The following is a 22,982-nucleotide window of genomic DNA, read 5'->3' as shown; positions in this document are numbered from 1 at the left end:
CGATGGGGGCGCCCCGCGCGACCTTCGAGCGCAGCGTGCAGGCGGCTCTACCCTCGGCACACAGACCAGGAGGTGACCCCTAGTCCCTGGCAGCGCAGGCCTGCTTCCTTGGCCCAAAGGTTCCAGACCTCCCTCTGCAGCCCAGCGGCCCCACTGCCGGCCCGCAAGGCGCGGCTCCTTTAAGGGTGGACCCGGACCTCCCGTCAGGTGACCCGGCCGTCGCCCAGCAACAGGACGCCACGCCGCCGAGGCCCCTCCTCTGGCTTGCAGCAGAGTTGGCCTGGAGACATGTCGGTGCAGAGGCCCCCAGAGTGCTCGGAGCCCACGGCCAGGGATCCCCCGGAGAAAACCAGCGACTACTACCGCGTGGACGCGGACCTGCCCGTCCGGTTCAACAATCCGGCGTGGTTTCGGGGCTATCGGTGAGGACGGTGGGGTCCGGTCCCGGCACACCTGACTTGAGCAGGGGCGAGTGGCCACCTGGTGCTGCGGGCAGTCAGGTGCCCCCCTGGTCCTGCACTCTGCCCAGTCCTGGCCGCGAGCGCCCGGCCCCCAGCCTGCCTGGCTCCCTAAGGAGAAAGCGCCGGCAGCTATGAGCCACTGAGTGGGCAGCAAAAGCACAGCTTAAAGCTCTCCACGCACAAACGAATGGGCCTCCAGTCAGCACAGGAACAGGGGTGCCCCGGGGAAGTCCGCAAGCCCGGTTATGATGCCAGCTCCGTCTCTCCTGCTGAGTAAGCCTCAGCTCGCTAGGCTGAGAGGACGCCCTGGGCAAAATGAATCTGCCACACTCCCATCATCATGCTGCCGAGTCAGCGACCTGGAGCTGTTAGGGTGCAGTGCAACCCCCAGGGCATGCTAGGAAATCCTTAACCACAGCCAGGCAGGGGTGAGGACCTCCCTACCCTCCTCACCTGGTCCTGCCTACAGCCCTGTACAGTAGGGTCTATTATTAGGCTCCTTCTTCAGGAGAGACAGGGTTGTAGAAGGTGTTATCCCTACTTGACATCTGGTTAACATGAGGCAGAGATGGGCAGTCTGAACCCACAGTCCACCCAGTTCAACCAGTGACCGTAGTGGAGACTGCAGGTGTGTTCTCTCCTGGAGGCTCAGAAGTGGAGGGACCCCTCTCCGGGTGACAGCGTCTGGAGGCTGCACTCCTTACCCACCCAGCTACCCGAGGGCCAACACTTGCCACCTGGGAGTTACTTGGGGCTTTGGCCTGCCTTGGGGAAAGACAGAACTGATCAGAGAGGTCAGGGGGCTGAGCCTACCAGGAATGTCAACCCTGCAGTCCACAGGAGCCCACCTTCATGGCTGCATTGCCAACCTGGGGTATTTCCAGCCAATCTCCATCAAATAGTAAACAGCTGTGATTTGGGCAGAATTAGAATAAATGAATGGAAACTAGAGCGTGTTTCCCACCTCCCAGGACCAAGGAGCCCATCTCAGTGTACAGGACCAGTAACCAAGCTTACGGGAGCAGAGCCCCCAGTGTTCATGAGATGCCGGTAAGTGGGGAGCGAGGAAGGGTGTGTGCCGGTGGGCGTCTGCAGGAGGAGCCAACCACCAGGCTCCCCAAAAGGGCCACACGTGAGGGGGTGCAAAGCTCCAGTACCGCCCAGTGTGAGGGGGCACCTCACATCCTTTGGGAACAGGGAGGGTAGAAACACACACACGACTGAACTTAGCAATGAGATGTGTAGAGGATGAAGAAAGTCCACATATGCTTGTCCAAGATGCCTTCAAGGAGGGGACCCACTCACACACACACACCGACTCTTGCAACTTAAGGCAGGAGGTTTTGAAGCAAATAAATGAAGAACTGCTTGCTTTCTGGAATAATACTCTGTGTTATAAGGTAGTTACTTATGGCCTTACGAGGAAGTACCGGCCAGAAGCCCAGGTTGCAGGAGGACGAGGGATGTTGGTGGACTGGGGGATCTGTGCCTTTGGGGAACCCCAACCCCATTTGGAGATTGACCTCATTCCACGGGGCCTCCTAGAACCCCTGCCACCTCTGCTGGGTCCAGTTGGAAGGGCCAGATGTACCAGCATAAGCATCCACTGGAAAGCAGGACAGTAGGGCCACCCATTTGGGATGACAATGTTGGTTTTTCTTCTAAAATATTCATCATTTGAAAAGATCTGGATGACTGCTGAACTGCGTTTTGCAGGGGGGATAGAGCTCCTAGGAGATTACTTGTTTAGAAAGTTTCTAGAGGATTTGACAGTCACTTTCCCAGAATCCAGTAATTCCAGGTTTTCCCCAGGGATCAGGTATTTCCATGAAAAAGATGAACACACTGACAGGTGCAAATGTACATCCTGTAAGCTCGTGGCTGGGCTGTGGGATGTGAAGCCCCAGGCTACTGTCAAGGCAAGAGGGCAAGGAGGTTTTTCCTGCCACTTACCCACCTGCTCTGTCTGCAGCCCGTTTTTCTGATTCTTGACATGAGTGTGGACTGGATCCAGGGAGCAGCTCTCAGTGCTTACTTCCTAGGTGGGAACAGACAATAAAACTGCTTTCTTTGCATAAGGATTTGTAAAACCCATGGAACTGTACAACACAAAAAGTGACCCTGAGTGTCTGTGGGCTCCACTGATGCTAAGTCATCAGTGTTGGCCCAGAGGTAGCATAGCCACCCACCAGAACCCAAGGTGAAGCTGCAGGTGTGAGGCAAGGTGCGGCCATGTGGGAGCTCCGTCCACCCTGCTCAGTTTCCTGTAGACCTAAAATTGCCCTAAAAATAAAGTCTATTAAAAAAGTAATGCACCAAAGCCATTTCTCTTTGCACTTGCTTCCTGCCGAGGAGGCAACATCCAGTGAGCCACTTGACACACCGCTGAAGAATGGCCGTCATCCAGTGGAACACACCTGGCAGAGGTCCTGGCCGCTTATGTCAGAAACCTCAAGGTCACCTGCTGAGCTGTGTGGCTGGAGCAACTGCCACCCCTGGGCGCCTCACTGTTCCTCACCTCCACCCCCCCCACCCCCCCGCCAGTTGCTAGGGCAGCTCCTCCTAGACCTCTTGCCTGCTGCAGTGTGGGCACTGGAATCTTTTTAAAGCTCTACAAGATTCCAATTCACAGTCCAGGTTGAAGCCCACTGTTGTACATGTTGTCTCTCATCTACAGAAGAGAAGACTGAAGGTCAGAGAGGCCCAATAACTTGCCTTAGTGGTGCAGTTGGTAAAAGCAGAAGTAGGGCCGCTTGGGGTCTGACCCCCAAGGTAATGCTTGTGACCACACCCAGGTGTGGAAATGCCTCGCCCAGGTGGCCCCATAATCGATCCTTCTGGTAGCCATGTAATCGTGAAAGGAGGCACCATTATTAGTTTCTCCTGGACATCAGGTGCGCATTGGGATGATCTGGGACAGACTAGGCCACCCTGCCCACTTCAGCCTCTCTGCTGCTTAGAACAGGGACATTTTCTTACAAATTATTCTTTTTCTTTCCAAAATACCTAAGGACTGATTGCTCAAGAGTGTTGTTATGCATCATTAACCCTAGCATTCCCTTTTCACTTCCAGAAGGTATTCTATCCAAATTCAAGTAAATTTTCCAGACAACTCGCAGCTGGAGGAATGTTCCAGAACAATACTTTCAACGTCCACATGGAGAAGAGCATGGTGACAGGTCCCGACAACTACATCACCCGCTATGACCGACATGACTTCCACCCCAGTTACAATGTCCACAAGCCGTCCATCTGCGACTGAGGCCCTCCGGGGTCTCCTGACTCCAGCAGCCGACCCACCCAGCAGAGCGGGAGCTGTTGTCATCCTTCGCCTTTGGTAATGTGCCCAATTGTAAAGGCAGAGACCTCACTGCTCTATCTGAAAATGTTTTCCTCTCTAGATTAAAAAAATATATATTGAAGCAAGGTTGGCAAGGCAATGATGTGTACCCGGGAGTTCTCTACTTGGTGTTCACTTACAATGTTCAATAAAAAAGTGAAAAAAAAAAGGCAGGGCAGGACATATTTTTCTTAGGTGTGGGTAAGACCTGCATGAAGTGGGTTTTTATCTCTATGTGGTTGGTCCTCAACCACCATTGACTGTGACCTAGAGGGTCCTGAATAAGAGAAACATTCTGTGTGATGGCGTGTCTGTTCAGGACACATTTCCCTCCCTCAGTTCATAAGAGCAGACGTGCCCGTTAGAGGGAATCTAGGAAGAAATGAAACTGGGCAGGAGAAACCATTATCTACCACTGATAACAGCTTGTCTACGGAGATGTTTACCCAAAGAGATTTTACTTACATAAGAATTGGGAAGAAATTAAACACCATGACTGGCCATTTCTTCATTAAAAACTTTTTATTATTAATACACCGAAGTAAACTTTTTGGCAACATTCTTAGTGTCCACTTTGGAATGGAAACTGTTTCCAGAGGAAAATCAGTAAACTTAATGAAAAGATACCAAGCTGAGCCTGAAGCCAGGATGTCTGTCATGTCCTTTAGCTGGAAAACCAGTGGCCACTCCAGGCATCACACTGAATTAGTTCTTACAACCCTTCATTAAAAATATCAAAATACTGAGAACACCTCTGTATTTAGCCTCTGTTGAAAGAAAAAAAGGAAAAATGCGTATCAACCGAGTTTCTAAGCCCACCAGAAGAATGAAATCCTTTCCTGCCTGGCAGCCGGCTACACAAAGCACGTAACTCCAGGGGAGAAAAAAAGCCATTGGGCGAAATAACTTTTTTCTCCCAGCTTAAGAGCTGGGAGTCACGTAGCAGGACAGCTTCATCCAAGCCAAACACACGTGAGGCCACCTCACTGGGACTGAATCCTCAGATCTCAGCCAAAGGTCGCCTCAGGGCTCAGGCTGAGCGTAGGCAGAGCGGATGCTGAAAAAGAGATGCGAGCTTGCCCGCGGGCTTCCAGCGCTAAAGGCCTGTGAGCAGGCCCTGGGGGTGTAGTGGGTCCCAGCCAGGACACTGCCATTTGTGCAACAGCTGCTACCGAGTACACGTAAAGCTTGACTCTGTGCATTCAGTCTAAGGAGAACAACTTAGCATAAAGTTAGACTCTGCGCTTCATTCAAAGAACAAATGTCTGGAAAGATGGAAAACAAACGCCTTTGAGAGGACACACACAGCCGTCCTCCAGAAAACTCAGTGTCTCCAGCTTAGGCCCTAATACCCACGTGCCGGTGCCCAGGTCCCTCTCCACTGGTTTGCTGCCTCGGGGACTTGGATGTCATCACTCCGTCTGGCACTCACACTGGGCCAAGTCTTCCTTCTGTACCATCATTTTCAGATGGAAAAACCAGGGTCCAAACGAGGAGTGCCGCAGGCCCTGGGCTTGAACCTGCCCTGGGCGTGACCTGGGAGGGATGCGGTCATGGGCACCTGACCCCACAGACCTGGCCCCTAGCTCTCTATACGAGTCATACAAGAACACCAGTGATGGTACCTTTCGTGAACTTTTAAATATATTTTCACACTGGAATCTTTACATGTTGAGGGGAAAAGCAGAGTCCAGACGGACGGGACTGACAAAAGCTGTGAGGATGTGTGTTTTGTGTGGTTGACGGCTGACAAAGGGAAGATGCATCTCTCTCAGTCCCCCGACCTTCGGAGGGAGTTCTTTCAAATCTTAGATCCAGTCAGGGCAATTCCAGAAAAGGGGGTGGGGATGGAAACACTGAGGATAGCCAAGCCAGCTCCCGCCACCCTTCCGGGTGCTGGGGGTTCCTGAAGACCCCTCCTCCCCCACAGGCGGGTCTGGACTTGATTTGGCCTTTTTATTCCACTCTGAAAGGAAACAGTGAGAAATAAGTTCCCATAACACTTTACCAGTCACTTAACTGAGCTGCCAGTTTGGGCTAAAACCATTAACTTCTTACTCTAACCGTGTGTTTTCATTTATGTTTATGTATTTCTCTTTAGTCACCCATTTTATCTTTTAACTAGAGTCAATTAGAACAAATGGTTTCAAATACATATGAACATATGATTGACTCTGGGAAAAAGACCTCTATGTCCAGCACACAAATACCAGAAGCCTCAAAGATTCTACAAGTAAGGTACTGTTCCCGCACCCCCCACCCCAACCCCCGGACCCCAGCAGCCTTGCCTGGTACGGATCTGGCTGTGGTTTGCAGATGTGGATGGTGGAATTTGTGCTGTTTTTCCCCCTCTAAACAGGCCCTTAAATGAATCTGGGGGGGATCAAAGCGGCAATACTGTTCATATTTTTACAAAAGCAGGTAAGTGCTGGTATTTAAATTTGGGGCCTTGTGGCCCAACGCGAGTATACGTCAGCTTGGGGGAACTTGCTGACTATTCAGATTCTGAGCAGTGTGGAGTAAGAGTGGATTCTCCAGAAGAAGACCCTCTCCTCCCTCCTGGGAACAGCAGCCCCTACCCCTAGGGCTTTGTCTCTCCTCCAGCCCCCATTCCTATTCCGGCTGGGGTTTCTGAAATGCGCCCATTTTTTCCAGGAAGGGGGGCAGTTGCTGCAGACACAGTTACCCCACCGTGACACAGCCTGGAGCGCTGGACACTTAAAACCAGGCCTCTCCCCTTCTCTGCATTAGATGAAATGAATACCTGGTTCCAGGCACGGATGGTTGCCCAGGAAGTGAGAGAGCAGCTTGCCGGACTGGTCTGCAGTCTGGGTGGCTACAGCTTGACTTGGTAACGCGTGCCCCCGCCCTGCACAGGTGGCGCACACTCTGCATCTCACACAGCAGCTCCCAGATTCTGCCAGATGTGGCTGCGTGGTCAGGCCCAGGGCCGTGGAGGTGCTGCGGAGCTGTGGCCTTGACCATTTTCCTGCCTCACCCCAGCGGACCCCTTCCGGATAGGCTGTGGGGATCCTCTGACCTGGGCCCTTGCAGGCACCAGAGTCCACCTAGGGTGTGCGTGTGGACGCAAAAGCGTTCCTGGCGTGGTCTGCCGGCAGCCCCAGGGACGGGCTGGCATGATCAGGTTTATGTCCAGTCTGTGCAAACAAAGCATGTGTAAATGGCTGTGGTCTGCACTGCCCAGTAGCCACACACAACGCAGTGTTGCAGAGGCTGCAGGGACTTGGAGGCAGGAAGGGAGGAAGGTGTGAAGGGTCCCAGGTCTGGGGGAGCCACGGATGGCCAGCAGCAGAGAGGTGCTTGGAGCTAAGTACACTCACTGAGGGTGAGGGCCTCATGACAACAGCCCGCACAGTCACCCTGCAGAGGACAAATGGATTCACGAGCCGCGCTTGATTTATTAGCATTAAAAAGGCTCTTCTATACAAAACAAGAGAAATTTGTTTTTGAGTGTTAAAAGCACTCCTAAAAATTAAATAAAATTTGAAGTATAGATTACATGAATTGTCCTGGAAGCACTTAAGTGAATGTTTTGACAGTGGACCCACCACATGCCACTATACAGGTGCCCAGCAGCCTTGCGTCCACAGGGCCCTCGTCACAGCATCTGTGCGACAGGTCTGGACTGGGGGTGCCGGTGCATGTCCACGTTTGGGTGCAGAGGTGAATCGCTGCTAAAACCCAGGTGTGGGCTGTGTGCGGACAGTTCCCTTGTATCTTGGAACACCTACTCAGTTCTGCTGCAGAGTAAGCCTCAGGTCCATCCCAGCCGAATCCCAGTGGTGAGCTGTGGAACTCGGGGCAGCCGACGCCAGTTTGCCAGATAAGAGCACGTACATGATGTGACCGGTCAGTGCCCAGCTCCACGTGACACAGCTGCCCTCCCATCTCTACAGCAGCCTTACGTAGGAGGCCCAGGGTGCCATTTTCTTCCCCGTTCCACCAGGCTCGGCTCAAACACACAGTGAGTGCTGGCAGAGGCTGGGGCCTGCCTGTGAGTGTGCCGCGGTGCAGGGCACAGTCCTCACCCGGTCAGACAGGCAGGCCTCAGGTGTCAGAAACATCTGCTCAGCTGCGTGAGCACACCCTGGACTAGGCACCATGCCCTGGAGGGAGCTGGCGTTGTGGCTGGTTGCCAAGGTGCCCACGCACCAAAACCCATAAAGCTGCTCTGACAGGGCTTCCTCCCTGGCACAGATCGAGGAAAAGACATGCAGAATGCACAGGCTGTCTGTTACCCTTCACAACCATGACCAAAAATGAACAGCAGCTCCCATATAAAAAGAGGTTTATTGAACTGTTAGGACCAAACAGACTGGACATTGCACAACGCAGGCTCAGGCGGGAACCGAGGGACCTGCTGCTGACACCTCGCGGGGGTTTCTCCACGCACCTCAACTTGCTCATGGGCCTTTGTGCTTTGAAGTGGTTTTCCCATTGGAGGCGAGACTGTAGTGTTCAGAAGACATGCTCTGGCCTCCTGGGACCGGGGTCCTTCACGTAGCAAGTGCTAACTAGGAGCTTCCCTGTGGGGACTGTGGGCATTTTCAGGATCCTCGGTGGAGGCAGCAGTTGCCGCCTCCCAGCAGTCCACCGGCAGGCCCTGGGCTATCACGGTCCCCTGGCTGCGGTGGTCAGAACCAAGTGTTGGCTAATCTAGACTAGTCGGGGACCACAGACACCTGCAGTTAGGAACGCCCTTACAAACCCGACAACTACATTTTCCAAAAATATCCTTTACAACACTTTAAATAATTTACAAAAAAGCTACAAAAATCATATTTACCAGGACACGTCTGTTAAGCAACAAGGGCGTTCACGCTGGGGCACGTATGTGCAGGGCTACGCAGAGTGGCTTCCCACTTCCTCCCTTGGTCATGGACATTACCTACACACGCAGACACACGCACGCACATGTGCTCCCCACAAGGATGTGGGTGCGACTCACAGCTTGAGGGCCCTGCCCTTGGCCGAGGGGCTGCTGCCACCCTCCTCCACGGATGTGTCGCTGAGCTCGCTGGCACCACTGCCCAAGGCCTCTTGGTCCTGCTCATCTCTGTCCACTGACCTTGGTCTATACCGCAGGTCTAAAATGCTTTCCTCGGGGCCTGGGCGGCCCCTGTTGTGCAAATTGTGTGCTGCCTGCAGCTTGCGACTTGGCCAGTGGCCACCCTCCTTGGTGAGCAGGTGTGAGCTTCCGAACACTGGCCCGTGGCTGGCTGGGCTCTCCCCGAAGGCCGCAAAGGACGGGCCCTGCAGAGGCAGACTTAGGGTGCCACTGAAGAGGCCAGCCTGCCTGCCCCCCCAGGAGACGCTCTTTCCAAAGTGGAACAGCTGTGTGGACAGCAGCGAGGAGAAGCCTGTGAAGGGCAGGCCTTTCCTGGAGTCTGTGGCCAGGCCGGGCGAGCACCGGGCCTGGCCGTCCTCTGGCCTCTTCTCCCTCTCATTGCTGAGGCCTCCTTTCCATCCCACATCCCCAGCGTCTGCACTCGGTGCCCACGGGCTCTGCAGCCAACCCTGGTGGGCGAAGTCAGCCCACGGGAGGGCCAGGCCGGCCTGGGATGTCCCCTGCCTGTCTGCTCCCGGGATCCGAGTCCGAGGGCTCTGGCCCTGGGCACTCACAGGCAGGGTGCCGGCATGAGCGCAGCTGGGACGCAGACCCAAAGCATGCTCCCCAGCGGCAGGCTCCGCCCTCCGGGGGCTCTGGTCTTTGGGAGTACACACACTTCTCCTCCCCGCTGGCGACCCTCTGGCAGAGGCAGTGCCACTTCTGGGGGGTGCCAGCTCCCATCTGACCAGAGCGGCAGGAATGCAGGCCTGCTCGACGCGGGGGCTGTTTTTCTCGGGGCCCCCGCCAGGGACAAGGGCTCTCCCTGCGTCCCTCGGACCTTCACCTGGCAGCTGAGCAGTGCCCCGTCCACAGTGGCCCCGAGTACACATGCCGGGCTGGAGGGCCAGGGCGGGGGATGGCATCTTCCGCCCCGGCAGCTCTGGCCTGGGTGCGCTCCCTGCCCCAGGAGTGGTGGGGCACCCTCCTGGAATTTCTGAACTGTTCACAGACTCTTTGGCCTTCTCAGCTAAGAACTTCCTGATCTCCAGTTCGATGCTGTCATCGCTGTCCACAGAGCTGCTGTCCTCGGACGGGGATCTGGGGCTCGGGGCAGCACCTTCGAGGTCATGGGTGTCCAGTTCACTGGGGGTCAAGCTCCCTTCCGAGGCTCTGCTCCACGGGCAGGGGGCCGGGGGCACAGCCCGGGGCCTGCCGTCTGGCTTTGCTCTCTCTGCCTCCCTGCAGAACGTGCTCAAAGGCTTTTTCACTGTGTTCTCCCGGCCGTCTTTCTTGGACTTGGAGAGGCAGCTTTTCAACAAATGTGGGCTTCTGTCTTTCCAGTCTTTCTGGAGGCCGCCAGGCTTATCCAAGAACTGTGTCTCGGTGGTGCTGAACCGGACCTTCTTCCTGCACACGGCTCTGGGCTCCTGAAACCTCCTGAGCTGTCGCTTGGATCGCAACAGGTCCTTGATGGCGGTGTCCAGGTCCTCGTCGCTGTCCAACGAGCTGCTCTCGTCGTCAGAGCTCTCGTCGATGCTCCTCGACTCTGCTGCCTTCCCGGGGCCTGGGGACACACCATCCCTCGTGTCCGGGGCGCTGAGCTCATCACCTAGCCCGGCCGTCCTGTGGGGGAGAGGCTGGCCTCTGATCTCGCCCTCCCTTGTGGAGGCCTCGCCGGCTTTTCCCTGGCCAGGCTGCACTTTCGCCTGGCTGTGGTCAGCATCCCGGGCACCATCCTTCGCCACCTGTCTTGTTTTCTTGGGTGTGGAAGGCTGCACAGGGTGGCCACCTCCGCTGTGTTTCCTCCTGCAGCTCAGCGATAGATCCAGGGTTTTAGAGACAGGAGCCTTGAGGCCGCCGGCAGGGCTGCTGGGGTCAGGCGACAGCTGCGGGCTCTGGGCGGACGGCAGGCAGGTCTCTGTTCTGGACAGCAGACTCCCTGACTGTGCCTTCAGAGCCAGGAACGCCCGGATCTCCTGCTCTATGCTGTCATCGCTGTCCACGGAACTGCTGTCACCGGCAGAGCGGGAAGGCACGTCTGCGGGATAAAAGAGCGGGCCAGTGGGCGGGGGTCTGTCACTGCCCTCCTCGGGGGCCGGCAGGATCGCCTTGGAGATGTCCAGGATCGCTTCCGCGCACATCAGCTCGGCAGAAGTGTCTGCCTGGCGTGAGGCCCGCTCTGCAGGCTCGCTTTTGGCAGCTGCATTTCCTGGAGGGGCAGAAGCTTTGGTTTCCTTGGGTGGCTTGGAGGGATGGTCAGGGTCAAGGCCACCCAGGCCGAGGTCCATGGCCTTCATGGCCACTGGCTTCTTCTTGTTCGGTGTTTTCCCGTGGGCTTCGGGCCAGGCACTTTTCGTGGAGTGGCTTGTGCTGTGTGCAGGGGAGTCAGGCCCTCTCTCCCCGGGCAGGCTTTTCTGTGCGGGGTCCCCGCTCGCCTCCCTTCTCTTCTCCAGCTGGTATAGCTGGATGGCCTCCTCAATGCCGTCATCGCTGCTGGAGTCAGACGCCTCGTGTCCCAGGGCCGCGCTCTTGACTCGCTTTGCCCTCCTCCCGGGGCCGATGTTCCTCTTGATTCCACCTTTATTCTGGGCAACTTCCGCAGGACGGCAGGTGGAGGCTGGCTTCGTGCTGCCCAAGCTCTTCGGTTCGGTGGCGACCTTAGACCGGAGGCCTCTGGGCTGGGTGTTGGCCTTTACCAACCTGGGAGGTTTCCGGAAGACAAACTCCTTGCAGGCCCCTGGCAAATCCTGCCGATGTGCCTTGACGACCGGCTCTTTGCTGGATCTAAGCGCCGATTTGGCCAAGTTGTTGCTGGGGTCTGGTTCTCTATCTGCAGAGACCTCGCACTTGGGGGTCTCCTGTTGTCTCTTCTCATTCAGGAACTGCTCTATTTCCGCCCGGATGCTCTGGTCCACGGAGTCGTCACTGCTCACGCTGACTGGGGAAGCGGAGCCCTGGTCCTCGGCAGCTCCCGCATGGCGACCGGGAACAGCGCTGGAGCCGGGAGGTCTCGGGGGACACAGGCCAGAAGTGGTGCTGCTCTGTGGAGCCCCTAATCCGCCCCGGCTGTCCCTACCTGTGGCCCCAGCCGGCTGGGCGGTTCCACTCTTGGCCTTCAGATACTCTTGGATTGCTTCTTCAATGTCCCGGTCCACGGAATCGTCACTGTCCGAATCCAGCACCAAGGGGCGAAAGCCTGCAGCTTCTTTGTCCTCCGGGCTGTCGAAGTCAGCGGCAGGACCACAGGCTGAGACTGCAGCGTCGCGGGCTCTGTCTGCCCTTTGGCTTCTCTGCAGAGCATGATCACCGTTCATGCCCATAGCAGCCTTGTCGCTCTGAAGCGTGCTGATGACCATCTGCACCTTGGCACTCACGGAAGCTCTTGAGACACCCTCTTTTGGCTCTGAGAAGCACCCAGGAAACCTAAAGCTCCCTGGTGGGTCAAAGGCCTCCCATTTCGACTGGAGAGCGACCACAGGAGGGGCGTTCATGAGGAACATTCTAGCAGATGGGGAGGGATGTGAAGAGAGGCGACTCCGTATTTTTCTGCCTGTTTCACATCCTGGGAGCAGAGAGGACACTGCCACTCTGTTAGTGCATATGGCCACAGGAAAACGGCATGCCCGGGAGAGTGGAGAGAGCCCCCAGGACCTGACGACCCGCTGGCTAGGGGTGCTTGGGCAGTTCCTCCAGCCTCCTGGGCCTTCGTGCGCTCAGCTGCAAAGGGAGGCCTGCTGTGAAGATTCAACAAGAGAAGGCATCTGGGCCACCCCCCACAGTGCCCCCAGGAGCACATACAGGGTCACTTTCCCCATCCCTCCATTCTCACTTTGGGCGAACGCTTCTTTGTAGGTTACAAAGAACAGCTTAGGGATCCAGGCTCAGTGGGACTTCATGGGTAGGTTCATTCTTGGCGTGAACAACAAGCTCCTGAAACACAAAGTCACGTGGTGAGCAATTCCAAAGCTATACCTCTCCAAATGTCCTTAAAGAGTCATGTACACTGAAGCCTTTTTGCTTGAAAACATCAAGTGTGTATTTGCCAGATGGTTTCATGGGACCGTGTCATTATTTTTAGCTAATTAGCATGGAAGTTGCCCCAAACAAAGTAATGCACCCTTTTTCATCCTGTGTGGTTACACCACAGCTTCCAAACCTCAGACCTAATTGGCTGTGTCAGAACTGCTGGGCCAGTCTGGGGAGCGCTTTGAAGACCTGCTTGCAAACAGCCTTTACACTAGAGGTCTGGGGCACTGCTGCAGAGAGGGCTACAACTCAGGTTGCAAGTAGTCAATTAGCAAATACAAGATCCATCACATAACTGTTAATTCTTAACATGTTTCTCTGACCTCTCCTGACCACCCCCTGCCAAAGTTGGAATGAATGCAAAGCTGCCGAGATGCAAGAGGAGAGCTCTGCAGCACTTAACAGAAACAGGAAAATTGAGTTCTGTCCCAGAAATGGGGCTGGGCCAGGCTGTCACCACCCTGGGAACCTGGGTGGGTGGGCTGAAACTGGCCTGCGTGTGTGCTTTGCTTCAGAGGTTGATCCTTCTTTGCCTGGAGTTTCCTTCCTGACAAGAACATCTTGGAAAGCTACCATAGTGCTTTCCAAGAAAGCATGGTAAGGACACCGAGGCACAGACGCGCCCAAACAGGTAAGACAAGCAATTGACCAGTGGTTGCAACAACTTCAGAAGTGAGCCATTTGCTTTTGCTGATTTGTGCTCAAAAAGAGAAACTAAAATAAGAGTTTATTACAATTACTTGAAATTCTCTTTAAGGCCAGGTTCGGTGTGGTGACACAGCAGCCAATGTTTGCAAAGCATCTCGGGGATTAGGTGTCCTCTGCTGTGTAGCACCTTGCCCACTATTTAAACAGGCTTTGTCGGGGTGAAAGACAACCAGGGATACCTAACTCACAGGTTGAAGCTGCAGATAGGAAATTATTATTTTCTTGGAATGAAACAGCACTACTTTAAGGGCTCCGTATTAACTTCTGGGAGCACTCATCCTGAGATCAACTACAGTTCATCACTGTTATTCTCACCTATCCTGGGTGATAGATGGGACACCATAGGATGGTGATAGGGAAGCAGGTGAAGCTGTCTGCCAGTCTCTAGGTCACTGCAGCCCTGATCTCTCTCTCCCAGAGCATCACCCTCCGGGGAGGTCCCCCTACAGCTGCCAAGAAGTGGGGACCAACAGTGGGCGGGGGGCTCTTTCACTGGCGAGGAGGCTGGTACCACCTTGCCTTGGTCGTTAGTGAAGCTGCCTCTGCAAAACTGCAGAGATTATGAGAGGGTCACACAGGCCTTGGGCTGTGAAGAGTTTAAACCAAGAATATTAATTCCTTAAACAGCAATACTATCTTTAAAAATGGGCCCAGGGATAAGCCCCAAAGCCCTGGGCGGCAGTGATATCTACACTAGGTAGCAAATTCGAGGGAAGGGAAAACGCTGAACTCTACGAATCGTGTTTACCGTGTTCACCACTGTCAAACGACTGTAGACAGAGCTCTGACTCCCAGTGAACAGTTTTCTGAATTGTCAAATTAACTAGCCCAAGAATGAGGTTAAACTTTCAGAGGGACTCTCCAGCGACAGCTTGCAGCTTTCAAACAATCAACTACATGAGCTGAATCATTCAGGAGAACCCACCCCCCAACAGTGTGTGCAGAAAACTGTGAGCTGAGGGGCTTGGCTTCACTGCCACCTGCACCCGGGAGCCCAGGACTCGGCCTCCAGGGACACCTAGCCCTGCACCTCAAAGCCTCATCGTGCCAGAATTTAAAAAGTAATGCGGGCACCCAGGAGTCTCAGTCTAGACACCAATCTAGGGAGGACAAAGTCTCTCATTCTCCTTGCACCAAAGGCCCCAAATGCTCTGCTCTGCTCACCGAAAAACGGTTCAGCTCCTGTTCTTACCTCCCGGCTGGCGGCTTTCCCCCAGGGTGAGGGGGTCAGGGTCAGGGTCAGAGTATGAGGCCGGTTAGGACGGCCGGCAGCACACATGCCTCTCCAGCCCACCTGATGTGGGCGTGGGCTGGAATTCCTGCCAGAAGGCGAGGCTTTACAAGGTCTCCAGGACTTGCCCCCCAGCAAAGCGGCGGCGCCATTGCTTGCGCTGGGGAGCCCCTCACGGCTGACCCTGACCTTTCACGGGGCTCTGGCGCTTCCCGGCTCCAGGCCCGAACCCGGGGCGCCCACCCCACACAGCCTCTGCCAGGAGGGGTCCCTGCGTCCGGAGCCGCTACCAGGTTCTCGGCCGCCAGGTAAGCGCGAGCCCCTCCCGTGGGGAAGGGGTCCGACCCCCAGGGGCTCTGCGCCCCGGGCTTGTTTTCGGGCTCGGCGGCGGGGCCCGGCTGGCCAGCTCCCGCCCCTCCCGGAAGCCCGCCGGGCGCCGGGGGGTCCCGCCCTCGGAGGCGGCCCGGCCCTCGGCCTTGCCGCGGGGGCGCAGGCCCGCCGGAAGCCCCCGCGGCCTCACCTGCGCCTCACCTGGGCGCCCCGCCCGCCCGCGGCGCGGAGCCCCGGCGTGGGGGCCGCCACTCCGCCCGGCCCGGCTGCAGCCCCGCGCGACCGGCTGCCGCCCCGACCCCTCGGCCGCGGCCGGCGCCCCCCCGCCCTCCCGCCGCCCGCGCTCACCTCGCCCGCGCCCCCCCCGCCGCCTCGGCGCAGGCCGCGCGCGGGTCCCGGCGGCCCGGGGAGGGCGCCGCGCGGCGGGCAGCGGGGGAGGCGGGGCGCGGCGGGGCGGGGCGCGGCGGGGCGGCCCCGGCCCCCTCCCAGGACCTACCGGCGGCGGCGGCCGCGCTCCGGAAGCCGTGCCCGGTGGCTGGGCATCATGGGAATGGCACGGCCGAGTTCCGGGGGAGGCGCGCGGCCCGGCCGGACCCCCGCCCGGCGGGCGCGCGCCCACCTGCTGGCCGCGCCGCGGAGGACTCCGGCCCGCGCCCTGCGCCCTCCGCGGGGCCGCCCCCGGCCTCGCCCCCGGCGTGGTCTGAGCCCCGCCTTCCCTGGCAGGAGGCGGGGTCGGGCCTGCAGAGCTCCTGCCCCGGGGCGCGCCGAGTAAGTGCCGGCGGCCGGCAGAAGCCCCCTGCCCGGCGGCCGCGGAGCTGGAGCCTCGGGCGGGCGGGGAGGTGGGCGCGGGGGCGCGCGCCGGCGGGCCCCGCGTGTTTCTCCGACGGGAGCCGCGGGCGCCTGGAGTTCCCGACTGTCCGGGGACACTGCGCCAGGCGCCAGGCCTGCACCTCCTCCTCCTGGCGAGCGAGGCCAGTTTCCGGCCTCGAGTCTGCACGAGGTGGAGCGCAGCCTGGCAGCCCGGGAAGCCGCGGGGCCCTGCGCGCCCCCACCCCCCAGCCGCGGGCCGCCGCAGCCTTCCGTCCAGGAGAGCTGCCCAGGCCTCCAGCGGCCTTTGCGTTGGGTTCTGCGGAGGGCCGCTGTGTGCCCTCGCTCCCCGCCTCGCGGACTTAGCGACGGAGCCAGAGGTGGGAATGGGCCGGCAGCCGTCCCGGGCCCTCCCGCAGGCACGCAGAGCTCGAGAGCCTCGGGGCCCGGGACAGCATCCCTGGGCTTTCCGGAAATGGCCACTAGCGCCTGGGGTGTGCAGGGGCTGCGGGACCAGGAGCCTGTTCGGGAAGGGGTGGAGGAACCCTGCCTTCTAGGAACCAGCCCTGGAGGGCAAGTCATGTTCTATTTCCGCTCACTAAACTGACCCTGTGACCTTGCACGTCTTCCCAGTTCTATTTTATTTCCCAAGGCCTGTGGTGTCCCAGGTGCTGCTCAGGGTCCTGGGGCGGGTGGGGATCCAGCTAAACTGGTGGAAAAGGGGGAGGGAAACCAGCTGCTGGTCACCCTGCCTGCTGGCCTGCTTGGCTCTGACCTGGATGTGCCGGGAGGGGGGCGTGAACTGGGGCTTCATTTCCTGACTTGAAAAGTGCCAGAGGTCCCATAGGATCAAGCAACCAGAGGCTTTTCCTGACGGAATGAGAGGGGGACACATTGCCCAGTCTTAACCAGTCTATGGATTTGGGGGCCAAGTGTCAAGAAACCCTTCAAAACATTGTTTTAATGCTTCAGTGAGTTGTTTTAATAAACAATGTTACTCATTATAAGAGTAATAATACCAAAAGTTTGGGAAAACAATTAATAACCTAACCATCCAGGTTTATAGACTGTAAGTATCTTGGCATGTTTCTTAATAGTTGTTAAATAGTGCTGTGACTAGCATCTCTGATGATTGCTCTTGGAAGCTGCCTGAGTGTTTCCTCTGGATAAATTCCTAGAAGAGACACCCCTGGGCATTGCCAAAATGCCCTCCAGAGATGCCTGGCTGATGCACGTTCCCACTGGCTGGGTGAGCAGACCCGTTCTCATCCTGCCAGCAGACTAGCATGTGTCAGCCCGTTTCAGTCTCAGGGAAAACACGCCTTTCATCATCACTTTACTTTTAATTTCTTTGGCTGCTGGTGAGATGTTGGACATCTTGTCATTTTACTGTTGGCCATTTGGAAAATTGCCCATTTGTGTTCTTTGCACGTTTTTTGTTTTTCTATTGGGCTGTGTGTCTTTTTCTCCCTCCAGGGCTTTTGCGATAAAGGATTTTAGCCTGTGCCTACCATATTCTCACGTGCATCACATTTGTGTTTCAGTTTGTCATTTTTCCTTTAACTTTAGATTTAGAGTTTTGTTTGTGATGTACAAGTTTTAAATTTGTATGTAACCAAATCTATCAAATTTTCTTTCATGGTTTCTGGCTTTGTGGTAAAGCCAAGGGTAGCTTTTCCCATGCTGTGGTTTCATATGTGTTTGTCAATTTAATGGATAAATTTCAAAATAAAAGAATAATTTAATGCATGGAGGGGGACAGGAGGTAAGGCTTTCTGTGGAAATCAAATGCCGGAGTGTGTGGCAGGTAACAGTTTCTCAAAAGGGAGAGTTAACTTCACTCCTTTTTGAAGCTAGCAACCCTCAGAGATAAATGTCTCTCTCTCTCTCAGAGATAAATGTCTCTCTCAGAGATAAATGTCTCTCTCACACACACACACACACACTAACTTCCAGGAGGACACACACACACACACACACACATTAACTTTTAGGAGGTCACCTCCTGCCATCAGGACACACACACACACACACACACACACACACACACACACACACACACACACACACACACACACACACACACACACACACACACACACACACACACACACACACACACACACACACACACACACACACACACACACACACACACACACACACACACACACACACACACACACACACACACACACACACACACACACACACACACACACACACACACACACACACAAACTTTTAGGAGGCCACCTCCTGCCATCAAAACCTTCCTGGTGTGAGAGGCCCCGGCTTTGGCATAGGGACCTTGAGTCTTTACTCAGGCCCCAGTGTTCTTGCAATAGACTCACCTGCCACTGGGAAATGAGTGATTCTTCTCTCCCCGAGGGAGGAGAGACCCTGACATCCCTCTGTTCAGGCCTGACACTTCCAGAACCACAGTTAGTAGCTCTGCTTTCCTAGGAGGACGAGCGGTGGGAACAGGGACAAGGGCAGTGGCTGGTCCTCCCGACGGCTCTGAGGCCCTGTGCGGGCCACTGGCCCCCTCCGGACCTCCATGCTTTCTGTCAAGGGAGCAGAGACTCCCTAAGGACCTTCTCCTTGTTACTCTCTGGAAAGTAGGGAGACCTCCTGGGAGACACCCGGGCTACCTGGACCAGAGTCGGTGCTCCTGAGAGAGACCGGTGGGCCCTGTATTCCTATCTATTTCCCTTTGAAGAGTTAGTGATGCTGTCATAATTATGCTCAAACTAGGCATCATCCCTCCACGTGTGGAAGTGTCACAGTCCCTGGGGAGGACATGAGGGATGCAGGCACCGACTTGGTGTGTCCCTGCAGGCTGGGAAATGTCAGGTGCACTGACCCCTCTGTAAAGGGTCTGACCTGAGATTATACTCACCTGGTTTGTCCAGGTGCATCTCTGCAAAGACTATTCTTGGCTTATCAAAGCAAAAAACCCCTGCTTGACTAGCAGGAGTGGGACAATGAACAAATGATGGGCATCCATATGCTCCAGCCTCTGTGGGAAAGAACGGGGCGGCCCGTGTGCACCCTGGGAGCCAGGCAGTGGGAAGTCCCCTCCAGGTGTGCTGCAGAAGCAGGTGGTTGCTGCTGCCAGCCGAGCGGATGCACACACACACACCTCTCCATCCCGGGCTGGGGGCTGGCACAAGAGGTTTTATTTTTCCTGCTGATTTCTTTCATACAGTTTCAATTTTTGAAATCCACCCAGCGCCAGTTGAAGGAGCTCTGCCGACTGCATTCAGCTTTGGAAATTCTCTATCTGCACAGTAATTTTTAAAATCTCTTACCTCAGAAACGACTTTAAATGACTCTATTTAGTTTCATTTCTTGAGTGTCAGGTTCTTAGAATTCTCCTGGCATGAATTTTACCCAGTTTATTACTTGCCGTTTCAGGGGACACCTTGACTTTAAGACTATTTTTAAGGTAGCATTCTAAACTAAAGCCCCCTGGGACTAGTCAGGAGGGCCCGGTGTGCAGCCAGCGTGCATCACAAATGGAAAGAGAGTTTTTTTGGGGAAGAGCAGGATGGTTTCCAACTCATTTGAGAGTAAAATGATTTTTACTCTTTCCTTGCAGAAAATGAATGGGACTAAGGAAGGCCCTTATGCTTATCAGGTGACTGGGGGTATTTGCTCCTGTCCTCTCCTTGGAGGGCCTGGTGGCATCTGGGGGTTCAGGGCTGGGATGGGGAGCCCCCTTAAGAGTAGGGAAAACATACTGAGAGAAGGCAAAAGTGACAACAGCCAGCAGGCATCGGACGTCCCGGACCCAGATGAGCTCAGGTCAGTCCTGCGTGGACTTGAGGACTAGTGCATGCGGGGGTCAGGAGCACCTTCAGGGCCCACGACTGCACAGAGCGGCATTGGCTGTGGTGTGGGCGTGGGAGTCGAGGCTGAGATGGCTCCTCAGATTGTCCCGGTCGAGGCAAGTGCCTTACATCTTATGTGCAGAGGCCACTGAACATGGACTGCCCCTGGAAGGGGGTGGCCTCGGCTCAGGAGTGTCCTTCGGGCTGGGGTGCAGCCTGAAGGGGCCTCAGCTGTGGCCAGCACAGTTGCCTCGCCGGGGGGCCCTGGGCAGCTGCCCTGTGCCCACCACAAGCCATCTAGGACGCCACTCTTGGATGCAACTACTTGAACCTTGTCCTTTGGAAACTCTGCCAGCAGCTCTGTCCTCAGATTTCAGGCACAGAGTTAACATTTCAAACCGTCTCAGGAATTTCATACAAAACATTCAGTGGAAGAGGCTCCTGAAAATGTGTCGTGAAATTACAAGATTACAAGACATAGTTATGAAAATCTGAAATGGGGTTTTAGCCCCCAGGATTAAGGCGATAGCAAATGAGATGCAGGAAACATGTTCTGCCCAGAGCCGTCCCGAGTTAGCCCCCGGGGTCCTGGGGAATGAATTGGTGCAGAAATAGAAATGAGAAAGTTCACACTTCAGTCTCGAAAAATGTCCCCAAATTCTGTTTCCATTTTCCTTTGGCAGAAGGCAGGGGGGATCTACTGCATATCCTCTGGGTTTTGGAAAGGTGATGTAGAAAATTTTATATTTTTGTACAGAACTCTACTTAAATCCTGAGTCATATTTGCTGTCAGAGGTACAGATGGTCTAAAGTATTTTCAGGGCTTGATACCAGGCTGTGGCTTCCTGGTGTGGCAGTTCGTTTGGTGCCTTTGGGGGAAGGTAGGGATGCGAGGTCCCTCACCCAAGGACCCTGCAAGACAGGAGCTGAGACATGACCATTGGGAGCAGAGAAGCCAGGGCCAAGCCCCTCTTGGTGCCAAGGGCCTAGCTTAAAACTAAAACAAACCCCAGAATGTTTTCTGTTCTGTCCCGGGAATATTTGCACTGCACCGCCCTCTCAGCCCTGTCATGAATTCACGGACTCAGAGCTGAGGGGTCAGAGCCCTGGGCCGTGTTAGGGAGGGAGGGGTCCGGTGGGAGGCACTGTGTGTGGGCCGGAGCTAGGACCTGTCCTGGGGTGGGGGCTCATTGCCCAGAGGACCTGTCTTCCATGGTGGTGGGGCCAAGAGCTGAGGTGAGGGATGAACTTGTTGGGGCACAGAACCAGGTGAAGTGGGGGTTCCCCTCTTAAACCAGAGAGTCACACAGTTTCCCCAGGTTTTCCTTGGTGAGCTTTTGATTGACCGTGTTTCACTCCCCTGAGTGTGACGAGTGTGTGTGTGCTCATTCTTCAGACCCAGGGGTACAGTGAGGTTGCATGACCCACCCCAGGGCCGGGATGGAGGGGAGGACAAGTTGAGCTGCCCCCAGGCCCCTGCGGAAACGGTGTATGCACCTGGAGAGCTGGCGGGTGTGGTGGAGGTGCGGCCCAGCTGGGGGCGCCCTGGGATGGGAACCAGCTGCTGGACTTTGGCCCTGCATTCAGAAACCCTGTTCCCTGGGCACAGCAAAGAAGGTTTGCACACTCCCAGTCCTGAAAGGCGAGGAGGTTGACCAGCAAGAACCACTGCAAACCCAGCCGTCATTCCCAGAGGGGGAGAAGCTATGACCTGGGCCACATGGGCCCACTGGGCATTTCAGTGGCCTGCTGCGTGACTTACCGCTCGGTTAGGTTAGTGGCTGGGTGTAGGGGCCGGCCTACGGCCGAGGCTGAGTCCCACTATGGCTGAACATCGCCCTTCCACTGTAGCTGACCAACGCCCTAAGATGGCACCCGCTTCCTGAGCGCCACCCTGCCTGGTTTGGTGGCATTAGCATAAGGAAGTTGCTCCTATAGGCTTGCCCCATGCTTCCGCGCTCGTGCTCAACTCATGCAGAAGGCATGCTAACAATCAGCTTAAAGGTCACGCATGATCTTGATCACCATAGGCCAGCTTCCTTTATATAAGGCACAAGCAGGAAAGAGAAGGAGAGTCTCTCTCCTCTCATTCTTCCTCTCACTCGCTCCCTCCGGCTGTTGCTTCTTCTCACTCACCTTCTCCCGACCTTCCGAGCAACAATAAAGAACTGAAGTGAACCAGGTCTGTGTACGTATCGCTGTCGTCACCGCCACAAGGAGCGAATGCGATAACTGGTGCCGAAACCCGGGAATTTTTCTCCAACCACCCAGAGGAGAAACTGGCGGACGCGGACGCCATAGAGCTTCTTACCCTGAAGCAGTACCTGTGGACTCCATTCGGAAGGATCGTTCGGGAGGGCACCTCGAAAGAGGAGGGTGAGTGGATCAACAGGCAAAACGAAAGTAAGCAGCCGAGGTGGGGATTTCTATTCTGTCTGTTCGTCTTGTTCATCCTTGTGCTTATTATTGTGTTTGTTGTTGCTAAGTATGTTAGATGAAGTAAGGGCGCCAGTGAAAGTTCGTGGGATAGCGACGAATGTAAATTAGGGATAAGAGTACCCCCTACCTATAGACATCAGGAGTATATCTTAATCTCTTCACTATTAACATGGGGTCTGAAGGGTCTAGACTGAGAGCAGAAGAGCCTTTGAGAGCACTCCTGAGGGCCAACGGAACACCATTAAAAACAAAAACCGCAAGGGCTTTCCTCCACACGGTGGAGAAGCATGCTCCGTGGTTCCTAGATGCAGGAAGAATCACTACCCCCGTGTGGGGAAAGTTAGGTGAGGATCTGCGCAACGCAGATCGCAGGGAGCCGCTCCCGGCTGGGACGCTCCCCATGTGGGGGCTGGTTAGGAGCGGCCTAAAGGAGAATAAACCTAGTTGTAGAGAGGCCATAAGGGAAGGAGAGGAGGTTCTTGAGGAAGTGAAAGAAGAAAGAGCCTCTGCGAGAGCATCTGAAAGAGGATCTACACGGGGGGGTCCTCTGATGAGGAAGAGGACCAAGAATTATCAGGAGAAGAGTTAGAGGCTAGGGCTGCTCAGAGAGGACATCGGCCCACATTGTACTCCTCACTGAGCCGACTGAGAATAAGCAGAGAGGAAGGAGAGACTAGCTCAGCCCCTCTCCCCAAAAAGAGCAGTAAGGTAGAAGAGATTGTGCCAACCGCCC

The 22,982-nt window shown here is 55.7% G+C and overlaps 2 protein-coding genes across 5 annotated transcripts; one reads left to right on the top strand and one right to left on the bottom strand.

Moving 5' to 3' along the window:
* The first annotated feature begins 171 nt into the window (after nucleotides 1-171).
* On the top strand, nucleotides 172-3,964 carry PIERCE1 (piercer of microtubule wall 1). The gene is made up of 3 exons (XM_036901455.2): nucleotides 172-422; nucleotides 1,433-1,511; nucleotides 3,535-3,964. The coding sequence occupies exons 1-3, from the start codon at nucleotides 289-291 to the stop codon at nucleotides 3,721-3,723; spliced, it is 402 nt and encodes a 133-aa protein (XP_036757350.1). The 5' UTR covers nucleotides 172-288; the 3' UTR covers nucleotides 3,724-3,964.
* A 4,131-nt stretch (nucleotides 3,965-8,095) lies between these two features.
* On the bottom strand, nucleotides 8,096-15,791 carry PPP1R26 (protein phosphatase 1 regulatory subunit 26). 4 transcript variants are annotated; one of them, XM_036901451.2, is made up of 3 exons: nucleotides 14,799-15,371; nucleotides 13,639-13,803; nucleotides 8,096-12,802 (listed from the first exon to the last, which is right to left on the bottom strand). In XM_036901451.2, the coding sequence occupies exon 3, from the start codon at nucleotides 12,370-12,372 to the stop codon at nucleotides 8,767-8,769; it is 3,606 nt and encodes a 1,201-aa protein (XP_036757346.2). In that variant the 5' UTR covers nucleotides 12,373-12,802; nucleotides 13,639-13,803; nucleotides 14,799-15,371; the 3' UTR covers nucleotides 8,096-8,766. The 4 variants fall into 4 exon arrangements, with proteins under 4 accessions (XP_036757346.2, XP_036757348.2, XP_036757347.2 ...); XM_036901453.2 differs by lacking the exons at nucleotides 13,639-13,803; nucleotides 14,799-15,371 and adding an exon at nucleotides 15,664-15,791; XM_036901452.2 differs by lacking the exon at nucleotides 13,639-13,803.
* Nucleotides 15,792-22,982: the final 7,191 nt, after the last annotated feature.

This window comes from Manis pentadactyla, chromosome 3 (genome assembly GCF_030020395.1).
Source record: "Manis pentadactyla isolate mManPen7 chromosome 3, mManPen7.hap1, whole genome shotgun sequence".
Classification (NCBI taxonomy): Eukaryota; Metazoa; Chordata; class Mammalia; order Pholidota; family Manidae; genus Manis; species Manis pentadactyla.
This window is presented reverse-complemented; position numbering and strand designations above follow the sequence as displayed.